The sequence below is a fragment of the Epinephelus lanceolatus genome, chromosome 10 (genome assembly GCF_041903045.1).
Source record: "Epinephelus lanceolatus isolate andai-2023 chromosome 10, ASM4190304v1, whole genome shotgun sequence".
Lineage (NCBI taxonomy): Eukaryota > Metazoa > Chordata > Actinopteri > Perciformes > Serranidae > Epinephelus > Epinephelus lanceolatus.
Genome location: NC_135743.1, coordinates 20,432,361 through 20,444,456, shown reverse-complemented (window position 1 = coordinate 20,444,456; position 12,096 = coordinate 20,432,361). Strand labels below are relative to the sequence as shown.

Genomic DNA, 12,096 nt, shown 5'->3' with positions numbered 1-12,096 from the left:
TGGGTCAAACAAACTCTGGACTTTAACCCGGGAGACTGCTATTTGTGTCCCATATGAAACCAAAAGGTTTTTTTCCCTTTCTTTTTATTAGATTTTTCAAATAAAGCACAGACATATATAAACAAATAAAGCCAATCCAACATAAGCAGCACCTACACATAAAAACAGACAAGACAGAGGAGTATAGTAAAGAATATCCATACCAAAAAAAACACCCTGAAAGAACAAACGCTGCAGTATATTACAACTAAGAATGAATAAGCTAATGAGTTTTCAAAAAAGAGATTGTACAACAAAGTGGTACCGACATCAACAGATGGAGCAATCAGTTTCTGCTCTCCATGGATAAGCAAGTCAGAGTTTCTGGAGGAAAGAGTGTAATGGTTCCCAAAATTGCCAGAACTTGTCTGATTTATTATTGAGATCATAAGTCAATTTCTCAGGGGGAAGCACAGCTGATATCTGTGATAACAATATGTCAACCGTGGGGACCTGTGGAGCAGGCCATCACAGCAAGATGCACGTTTTAGCCAAGTATAAAAGAACTGTCAACAAAGATTTGAGATCCTTATCAAAGAATTTTTTTCAAAATGTGATGCAACAAGTAGAACAAAGAAGTTAATGAGAGCTGTTTGCCCGTAACCCCCAAACGTTATTTTAATAACAACGTAGTGTGCTACTATGTGAGACATGTGACATTACATTAGTAACAAATATACTGATTTAAAGTCAAACCGTGATGTTTTTTTTAAACCTAACCTTTTGCTTTTGTTGCCAAAACTACAGGAAGGAAACTTAAAAAAATATGTTTACCAAAACTGTCCAAAACTGATGATGAAACGGGGAAATGAGAGCGTCATAGTTGGACATGTAGGGCCACTGACGAAGAGCTGATGTTTGACAAGTTGGGAATAATATGTATGTATGTGTGTGTGTATGTATGTATGTATGAGCCATTCTGCCCTAATTATTACTTTTATTTTTGGTACTTTAAGGATTTTTAGATGCTAATACTTTTGTAATTTTTTTAATGCAGGATTTTTACTTCTAACAGCGTTTTTTTATACTGATTACTACATTTATTTAAGTAAAAGATCTGAGTACTTCCTCCACCACTGAAAAGATGAGCACAAATGTAGAGGAACAAAAGAGCAGACCAGTCATTAATGTAAATGTGACATTGCACTATCTCAATTTATACTGACACAGTGATAAAATGTTATCGTTACTTCCTGAAAATGATGTAACTTCCCTTTAAACAGGGTGTTTGGTTCAGACTCAGGCTGTAGTTGCCACTGAGGTCATGTCCTCTGTCCTTTTTCTGTGAATTTGTTGGGTGCCGTAGCAACTTTAGGAACTATCCCATTATTATTATTATTAAATTGGAATTACTTACAGTGGATAAATAAATCAAAATTTCCCCACCACATTTTTATTCCTGGCTGAGTAGAGAGGACTTTGAATGTTTAGGTTTTCATGTCAGGAAATAAAATGAACAAAAAAAAGACTTGAATAGTTGTTTGTTTGGGTTTTTTTTTAAACATAATGATAAAGTCCTTTTGTGTGTCTATTTTTTAAAACCAAAGATATGACCCTTTGAGACACATAAACGGGATTCATTATTTTAGGAAAATATGAAGAAAGTTTGTGGGGTTTTTATATTAAATAGATAAATAAATGATGGAAAATCCAATATCTGGTGAAAATAGTTTCTAAAAAATACAATTTGCAATGCAAATGCTTTGTTGTACAACTGTGGCTTTTTTTTTTTTTAAAAAAAAAAAAAAAAAGCTTACTTACTTAGATGAAGCAGCTCATTTGCATTTTCTCCCTGGAATTCCTGAGCTGCTTTCATCAGAGGAGAACCTTGATTACTGTAAACTGTGGCGGTTGTTTGGTGTCTCTAAATGTAATAACTTCAGTGTGTGTCTTTCATTTTTAAACTGATCTGCTCCTGTTCTGGGTATTTTTTGGACTAAAGATGAGTAAAAACAGAAAATGATTAGCCTGAGTCAGGTCAGGACTAATAATGTTGCAATTACATGTAATGCATCTTAATCACTCGACCACCAGGACCCACAAGAACCAGATAATTCTTAATTATAAATCAAAGCGATATCAGTTATGGAGATAGAGTAAGTTTTTGGGATAAGAAAGGTGGAGTCACAAGAATTCAGAATGTGTGATGGTATTATTGTTTGCAGTTTTCATTAACATTCACATGTCCTGCATGAGGTCACATTTTAGGAAGTCTGTATTCATGATGCAGATTTTTCTGGATAGCAAATATCCAACTTTTTTAATTGCCTCCTTCTTTGAAGAACAATTAAGGAAGCTGATTTGTGCCACAATGACTTCAGCAGAGAAAATATTATATACAGCAATGACCTGTTCATAATTCATTTGATTATTTCTCTATCTGTTTCTACAATGTGTACAAGTTTAATTCTACTATTGATTTTTGGCCACTGTCACTCAAAAATTCCTCGCCCATACATACACCCTTCCTAAAATGTGAATAAGAACTTTTTGGAGTAACACCTCATCATCACTTCTCCCCATACGACCTGTGTGATTCTGTGTTTTTGTACTCTGTTTGTGTCTCTGTCAGAGTTTCGTCAGACGATGGCCCAGGCTGCTAAAAACCGACGTGACCATCAGAGAAAGTCTGGTAAGAAGTCTCCAAACATACTGTACAGTAAATACAGTTACATTCAGTAGTTGCAACAGCTTTTTGACGACCTGTGTGTAGTGACACAGCTGCCAAACCTCTCTAACTATACAGTCACATAGAGAAAGAACAGGAGCTTCCTGTGCTACTGAACTCTGTGTTTTTATCACCTGAGCTCTCAGATGCGATAAGGAGAAACTATACAACTCTTTTGTGCGTAGAGGCCAATGTCCCGGTGTCCCCTTGCGCAAACAGACTATCTCACATCATGTCTACTACTCAAAGTCCACGTGAGACTCAGAGGCCACATACCACATTTTGTATATTTCCTGCAAACTAACTCAGTAATAAATAATACAAAAATTGTTTACCACTTGGTGTTGTTAGTCCCACCACTCTTTTCCCAGGCAGCTGTCACTGTCAGTTCTCTGTTTTATCACACAGCCATAACTTTCAGTAATTGCCACAAACTGCCATATTATGATGCATTAGTGTCTCATTGGTTGCTCCAAATAAATTACCGTCTGATGGTTGTTGTTTCTAAAGGGATAATCATGTGTTCTGTTTCCCAAGGACCGTATTTCGAGGAATACTTGTCATGGAGTGTAAATGAGGATTGTGAAGTGATTATAAAGTGCAAGGTACTTTTACATTTTACAGAAGAAATTTGCTACATGCAACAAGAGAACTAACCTAACATCATATTTAGATAATTTAGATTTCATGTTTAATTATTACTTAATAATAATTATAATTACTTCTTTTACAGGTGTAAATTTGTGTTGCTAAATTAATTTGGAGCCACAACAATGTTATCCTTTTAGTATTACAAATTAAAGGAGTAGCTCAACATTTTGGGTGACTTGGGTGAAGTTGTTTAAGCACAGTAACAGTTTTTGTACAAGTCAAACAAACAAGATGTAACATGTTAATAAGTGAACTTTAGAGGTGATGGTAGGCAGATATTGTTGGCATTGGACCAGTCTCATGTAGCCAGTGCTGTGTCAGTGCTAGAGAAAGTTCTGGAAGTATGCATTATCATTCTCCTGTAGGGGAAGAAGTGTTGTGGCTTGTTTGTGTTATTTTAAACCAATCATCATCGTTGTCACTAAGCCCAGGATGTAGTGACCATGCTCTTGCAAAATAGTGGTGGGTGGGGGGCTAGTTTTGGTGAAACATTTGCGTGTAAGGAGGTAAGTACTGTCATTAAAATGGCTAATTCTTTGCGAAAGAAAAAAACAGACATGTTGACTGTGTGATTAAACCAACAACAACAAAAAAAACAGTTGATAATTGGTATGCTAAAGGTGAAGCCTGACTGTACTTTAGCTCGGCTCTGGGGGAGCTCACTGGACCTGTTAAAACCACAGACAGTTTGTTAACTGTAAGTGGCTCTTGCAGAACATTATTACAGGATATCACAGAACCTTGTGTGAAGTGGTAGTAAAGTGAGTCACTGCGACAAGCCGATGTAAGGGTAAAAACGTGTGGCAAATCAACTCCAACCGGCCATGTTACAAAGCGGATCAACATCAGGCATTAGAGTCCTGTAAGATGGTCTGGGCTTTTCTGAAGTGCGTTAACAAGTTGAGTTATTTGATGTAGACCTTTACAGCAATTTATTGAAAGGACAAAGCAGCCATACCTTATAGCAAAATCCAAATGTTCTTGCCAATGGCAGGTTTATAGCCGCAGTCTACATCTGCTGAGTCAGACTACTTTTGGACAGAGCCAGGCAAGCTGTGTCCAGTCTTTATGCTAAGTTAACTGGTTTGTGGCTTCAGCTTCATATTGAATGGACGAACCTTTTAGAGTGGTATCAGTCTTCTCATCTAACTTTTTGCAAGAAAGCAAATAAAGGCAGTCCCCAAAATGTAGAACTTTTCCTTTAAATTGGTGGTTCCCAACTGGTGGGTCACGGTCCAAAAGTGGGTCATGGGTCCATTTTGAATGGACTGCAAGTGACTCGCAAACTTGTCAAGCTAGTAAAAAACACACATTTCCTGTACAGAGCTTTTATTTTGGAGTGCTCTTTCCTGCTTTAGAGTGTGACAGCTACTTAACAGACACAGCAAACTAGCTCGAAGATATGGCCAGACGCAAGTATAATGCTGAATATATTTAACTGCGTGGACCTTGAACTAATGGCCGAGGACAAATCTGGACCCCGTATCTGGACCAGTTGGAAACCACTGCTTTGATTTCTGTAACTTTTTTTAACCAGTTATTACTCTTTTCATGAGTAAACATGCTTTTATGACGTGAATTAATTTTAAACCAATCAATTTAAAAGGATAGCATTTACACTCTTATTCCAGGTATGGTATATTTATCCCCTAACAGGTGACAAATACAAGCAAGGACACGTCACTCAAATGGTTTAAAGAGGGTGCGCCGTTGACCAAAGTTGCGTATAACCAGTCATCAGGGGAGAGCACGTTCACCATCTCACAGGTATCCAATATGACTCTGCTCTGTTTTCAGACTTTAAGGTTTGGAGGGGACCAGGATAAACAGACAGTTGATGTTTATATGATTTCTGTACTGAATTTCCAGGTTCACCTTGGACTGTATTTTAAGTTCCAATAAAAGTTGAATTTAAGTATTTGGTTGTGCTCCAGAGTTATCAATATTTCATTTCAGAAGCTATGAATATGTTTAATTTTAATATGGCTGATGATGGTTCCCCCTCAGGTTACAAAGAAAGAGACAGGTTCATACAAAGCTGTGGTGTCAGATGGGAGAGGAGAGGATGTCAGCACCTTAAACTTACGGGATAATGGTGAGACCCGACCTTGTCACCAGCAAACAAGTCTCCACAAACAGTAGTCCCCATTTGTTCCTGTGTGCATTTCAGCTGGCACATTTCCATCCATAATGGAAGTGAGCCGATTAATGTCTTTTAGTTTTCCCCCTTCTTATCTCATTATGTGTCCTCAGTATTCAGCTACCTACCTCTAATCTTGCGTTTAGTATTTATTGAGATCCAAAAGCAATATAAAACACTGCCTGAGCGCTTAATTGTTCTTTTTTATTTACAGAGTATGACAAGCTTCTCCAGCAGCTGAGTAAACAGTGCGGTGAGTTATTCACAGTTGGAAGCTCTATCTTTGTGAAATGTGCCAATGACTTGTTTTTTACAGCAGGTGTGCTGTGTTGGGATGAGGATAATGCAACTGAAAGTCATGTTAATTAACTGTGCTGAGGGTTGTTTCAGAATATTAATGTGTTTAAATTCAAATCGCCAAGGAAACTCAAAATGTATAGGAACTAACCAGGGGTGCTGCCTTCTCTCGCTCTATCTCTGCAGCATTGTCGGCCAGCCCATTGAAGATTCAGAGCACCGCTGAGGGTTTCAAGCTCTACTGCTCACTCAAATACTACATAAGCTACCTGAAGACCACCTGGTACTTTAAGTGAGTCCACATGTAGAGCACCTCTCTGACCCAACACCCTATGTGCAGCTGCTACTGAGGACAAAGTATTCCAAACTTAACTTAAATTCTGACCAACTTTAAGTAAGGCCTGAATGAATATACTGAAAATAATTATGTGCGTAAACACCTGCACAGGAAAGCAAATAAAAAGTAGCTAAATTTAACGCACTTCAACACTTTAACACACTCAGACATTGATAGAACAGCCATCAGGAGCAACTTGGGGTTCAGTATCTTGCTCAAGAATACTTGAACATGTAAACTGGAGGAGCCGACTATCGACCACTGATCGTCCGATTTGTGGACGACCTGCTCTATCTCATGAGCCACAGCTGTCCCTAATACATCTTATATCCTAAAATCTGAGATTCAAATGTATACCGGGCAAGCTAGGTTAGGTATGTCACAAATATGAAGGTCAGTCGCTGTCTGATACGGAAAACACATATCAACGGGGGGAACACCTGAGTTAACATTAGCATAGTAAAAGATCTGACAGCAAACTGGACCGATGTGAATACACCGAAATATCGTAGCAGATATTATAGTATGTTTTACAACCACTAATGCAATGTCAGCTGCTGCCAGTTATCCTACAAGCTAAAAAGCTAACAAACAACATAAACAAAGAAAAGATGCTAACTACACAATATATCCTCATATAACCGTTTGTTTGATAGCCAATCTTAAGAAAAAATGACATACAGTGTTTCATATGATATCCAACAAATTAGTGCCCGACAAATGGTGTCATCATGTTATGTACTTAATGTAAAGTTACGTACTTAACTTGAAGTTACATCGGTTAAGTTCAGAAAAAGAAACATGTTGACGACGTACCGTAAAATAACTCAAACTTCATTTGCACAGGACACAAACACCAGACTCCTGGGGGGGGAAGTCCTGTCATTTTTGACCAATCCACCACCCCCACCTGCCTCCTTATGCAAACTTTCACTATTTATACTACTTCCATCTTTACACCCATCAGCGCACTAGTCACGTGATCACAGCCCTCTCAATTAAGTGGGTTATATACAACTTACTGTCTCATAATTAAGTGGGTTATGTACAAATTCTGCTGCACTACCTTTTGTAGGTAAACGTACAAACAGTGCATGAGAACAGCCTGAACTATACTCACCATTCTGATGCATCTGCTAGTCGTGGTGCACAACAGACTTCTCATCTGATTCTGGGTCTGAGTGTAACTGAAACTGAAACATGTATGGACGAATCTCTCTGATGTTTCCTCTAATGCTAACACTAACCATCTTGAAGTGCACTTGTCTTACACTGGTCAACTTATGCCAAGCAACAATGGTGGGCGGAGGCCAGAATGACTTAAGGGAGACAGCATAGATCTGCTTCCATCACCCCCCGACCCCATTTTTTCTTTCTATGTGAAAAAATGGTGTTAAACAAAATCTTGGTCATAGCAGAGTATTTTTTACGTTTTATAAAGTGTCCGTTTTGACTTCAGCACCATCCAGCAGTAAGGTCACATTGTTCACTGATTGTCACAGAATTACAACACTGTAAATGCCAAGCTAAAGACAGGACAATGCACACAATACTGCAGAGCTCTCTGACCAGCATGGCAGATTACTCTATGGCGTGCAAGGTACTGTAGGCAAACAACACAACCACAGTTGCAGATCAGAGACCACAGACCATAAAAAGGAAACCACACATACTGACTGCTGCACAGACACACACACACACAAAACCCAATGGAGGCAAGAGGTATATTAATTTGCTGTGACATTTCTCTTCATGGTGGCAATGTCCGGGGCTCCTTTACTAAAGTTCAGCCTCTGAAATGCTTATCAAAGTTCATCTAGCGACAGCTTAAAAAGTTTGAGATCTAAATGTGAAAGAACAACCTGATCTTGATGTCTGCATGCAAATGTTCTCATATGGCAGCTGGGACACATCTGGACACTGAGACACCTGGCTCATCCTGCTTATCTGCTGTAATCCATAAACACTGCACATAATTCAGTGCAGCCAAACATTGTTGATACCCACAGAGATTTATTTAAACTTAAAGAGGAGGCCAAAAGTTTTAATGGAAACGTTCTCCATAGATGTGTATGAAATGATTAAAAAAGACTTGTAAAATAACAGAGCAAGAGAGAAAGCGACTCCAGAAAACTGTTTCTTAGCTTAAACACTTAAACATGCATGTACGTGTCATCACATTGAAAGATCCAGTTGCATTAGATTTAACAGAATTGCAATTACTTGAAGGAACTATAGTAGTTACACCTAAACATAATTATTGCATGGTTTATGGTGGAACTGCTTTCTTTAGTAAGGCTACTAGCACCACCTGCTGCTTTTATGAAAGAGTGACTGGAGAAAATCTCTATGATGTCCACCCTCAGATATTCCCAACCCTGCCAGTCTGAACCCTAGCTGAAAAAATACCTGAATTTTCAATTCACCCCTGGACACAGATGTACAGAAGGCCCCACCACATCTCTGTCATAGGAGATGGACAAACAGAATTTATAGTTGTTTAACCTCTTTTTTGTTGTTGTTTTGCATCTCTTTGTGGTTGTTTAGTGTCTCTTCATGGTCATTCTGAATCTCCGTATAGTCCTTTTGTGTCTCTTTGTGGTTGTTTTTTTCCCTTTTTGTGATCATTGTGAGTCTCTGTGTCTATTTGTAGCTGTCTTGCATCTCTTTGAAGCTGCTTTGTGTCTCTTTTTTGGTCTTTTTATGGGGGGGTTTCTTGGTCATTTTTAGTCTCTTCCTGGTCAGTACGTGTTAATTTCAGTGATATTTTTGAGGTGAAGGCCGGGGGGCCCTGACACTTTGGGCCCCTAGGCCTGTGCCTGGTAGGCCCATTCATGTATCCATCCATGTCCTTCATTACTCTCCTCTGACTGAAAAATATGAGGTTGGAATGAGAAGGAAGAAAAGATGGTGTTTATTTGCCAACTACATTTTGGACACATCACTTGGTTTTGTTTTGTTTTTTCGCATTGAACTGATCATAACTACCAGGAGCAGTGCTGCATGTGTCTAGTGACCAAAGAACCAACTATAGATCTGAGCACAGTGCTTTGGTGTAAGGGAAAATTAAGAGTATGTCTTTAACATGCATGTTTTGGTATGGATTTGATTTTTGAAAGTCTGTCTAAAGCATACAAAGCAGTAGCAAAGAATAACTTTATATTTCTGTCCATTTAGGGAGAAGAGGATTGACCAGGAAGCCAGGACAAAGCCTGGTAGCAATGCGCAGGAAGTCTGGATTATAATCTCTAACCCAACAGAGAATGATAAAGGCAAATACACTTTGGAGATGTTCGATGGCAAAGAGACACACAAGCGGTTTCTTGACCTGTCTGGACAGGGTGGGTATACAAAACATGTTGACATTAAAGATCTAAAAAGAGAAGATTTCGGAGCACATATGGTAATAGTTTGATTATTAATTATTTTCAACAGCCTTTGCTGATGCCTTGCTGGAGCACCAGAGGTTGAAGTAAGTGCTGCACAACATGCAGTAGATGATGCGTCAAGCATGGCTTGCTGTGACACTAACAGAATGCACTGAGCAAACAGAGGTAATGGAGTTGAAAACCATTCACTGAGAATGTCTCAACTGAGATTATTGTTGTCTTACACTGTGCAATGTCATATTGATTCGACACTTTCTTCTCATCCCTCAGGCAAGCAGCCATCGCTGAGAAACGTGAGTCACATATTGTGTGTTAATCCTGAATTATTTCTATTCACAGTGTAGGTTAAATAATCCCACAGTGGCTGCATGCAGGGAGTTAATGTTGCTTGTTTTGTTTCAGATCGGGCCAAAGTGACAAAGGGTCTTCCTGATGTGGTGGCCATCATGGAGGGCAAGGTACGACACTGTCAGGAAAACATTACAGACACGATTTAGAGACACATCCATGAGATTTTAACGTTTTTGTGGTCTATAATTTATGATTTTTGATTGCTCCTCATCCTGTCCTCAGACTTTGTGTCTGACGTGCTTCATCGAGGGCGAGCCACACCCACAGATCATGTGGTTTCGGAACGACAGGGAGATTGTTGACCAGACCCATTTTACCATCACTAAAGAGCCCACGTGCAGCACCATCACCATCCACAACATCAAATTGGAAGATTCTGGAAAATACAGCATCTGTGTGCGCAACCAGTATGGCTCTGAAACGGTTGATGTGACCGTGAGCGTTTACAAGCATGGAGAGATACCTCCAGCACACGCAGTGATGATGGGTTAAGACTGAAAGCTGAGTCAGAAATGAGGGATTTTGTGCTTTAGACTGAGAATTTTCTGCATAGGGAGAACAAGGAAAACAAACGTAGAGGTGGAATGATGCTGGATTGTTCATTAGGAAATTTTACTGAGCATGTGAGATCTTATTGAGCCTTTGAAAAATATCCACTTATGTTTAATCAAAACTGTAATCTCCTATAGTCTGCAAACTTGATATAATTTAATTTGCTAGACAGTGTATGCCATAAAAATGTCACATTCAGCCTGTGATGGAGATGCAGAACTGCAAAGACCTGTTAGTCAAACTCATTTAGCTGCCTTCATGGACATTCGATATAAATACTGTTTCTTTATTAAAGTGAGACCATGTATCTTTTGAAATGAGAAATTGCGTCATTTTCCTCCAGCATATAACGAGCTGACTTCATAAGCAGTAAAATGCACCATTAATCAATTCAGTACACTCCAAGGATTTGCTGCTACAGACTTAGCCTACTTGGTCTGTTGCATCCTAACCGAGTGCTGCAGGGATGACATCTTTTAGTAGGTCAACGTGAGGTTAGCATCACCCTGGTTCAATGGGAATTTTCCATAGGATATTGGATTATTGCAGAAAATAAGTTCTGTGTCAAAAGTTAGCAACCACCTTCTTTAAGACACACAAAAACCTATAAATTCATGAGTCTGGTATTTATTGAAGTATTTTATGTTGTAGAACCAAACGTTAAATCTCTTAAACTTGTGTGAACCACAGATCTTACTTCAGGCATCTAACCAAAAACAGGTTTACATCAGATAACATTAGTTAGTTGCTAATAGCTACCATAAGTGACTGTATGTTAGGTAAAATGGGCTACAATTAGCTGGAAGCACATTAATCAGCAGGTTAGATTGCTTTATAGCTTCTGTAACTGACATGACATGGCCAGTTTGCTGACTTTGACTCTTCTCTACTTGTGCTGCTGTTAACGTAGCGTTTAATTATTTACCCTTATTGGATAATTGTCTTGATTTAAGTGTTCGCTAAGACTGTCATAACAAAAACTGCAAAACCCGCTTTAGGTGAATCATTGTCATTTGATTGTGTGTTGTGAATAAAGCAAATTCAAGTGATTGTAACTTGTGTATTATTTTTATGAACACTAATACCATATTATATATTAATATCCTTATTCAGATGTGGTCTACAACTTTTTTTGCGTATGATTTTGCAAGCAGAGATTATGTATTGCACTTTAAAAGCACACAGTCCGTAGGGTCATTAACCCTACTACTGGGCCCCGGTCAGTTGGGTGGAGTTACATTAGGAGGTTCAACGACACTCTGTGGAGGTTGCAGACATTTGTTAGGTTTATTAATGTTTAATGAGTCCTGAAATAAAATGCATGTGGATAAAGGTATTGGTGTTTTAAATAAATCATTTTCTCATTGTGATCCTGCAGATTACCATCCTCAACTTTACAGTAAGTGAGGATCATGCAAATGATTATTAGCTGCGAAAGCGAGGGGCTTGTATTGTTTTCACCTTGTGAGTCTGTTATGTGTGTGTGGGTGTGTCATCAGGGCAAAATGTGATCCTGGCAACACCTATTGTAGCAGGAACTGCCACAGTTGTACCAGTACTTTGCCAGCATCACAACCGTCTAAGATGTACTCATGAAACTTTACAGGTGTATAGTGCAGATCAGAATGAAGGCTGACTGTAAAGATGGGTATGGTCTGGTGCCGGAAGTAGG

General features: G+C 38.8%; 1 protein-coding gene across 1 annotated transcript in view; it reads left to right on the top strand.

The window, feature by feature from the left end:
* The window catches only part of myom3 (myomesin 3), a 99,681-nt gene extending 88,202 nt beyond the window's left edge, over positions 1 to 11,479 (top strand). The window contains exons 27-37 of the mRNA XM_033641227.2: positions 2,612 to 2,671; positions 3,245 to 3,312; positions 5,015 to 5,125; positions 5,366 to 5,453; positions 5,713 to 5,751; positions 5,982 to 6,087; positions 9,310 to 9,473; positions 9,568 to 9,604; positions 9,792 to 9,814; positions 9,924 to 9,979; positions 10,095 to 11,479. Of these exons, the coding sequence (XP_033497118.2) occupies positions 2,612 to 2,671; positions 3,245 to 3,312; positions 5,015 to 5,125; positions 5,366 to 5,453; positions 5,713 to 5,751; positions 5,982 to 6,087; positions 9,310 to 9,473; positions 9,568 to 9,604; positions 9,792 to 9,814; positions 9,924 to 9,979; positions 10,095 to 10,364 (1,022 nt within the window). The 3' untranslated portion in view covers positions 10,365 to 11,479. The remainder of the gene's footprint in view (positions 1 to 2,611; positions 2,672 to 3,244; positions 3,313 to 5,014; positions 5,126 to 5,365; positions 5,454 to 5,712; positions 5,752 to 5,981; positions 6,088 to 9,309; positions 9,474 to 9,567; positions 9,605 to 9,791; positions 9,815 to 9,923; positions 9,980 to 10,094) is intronic.
* Positions 11,480 to 12,096: the final 617 nt, after the last annotated feature.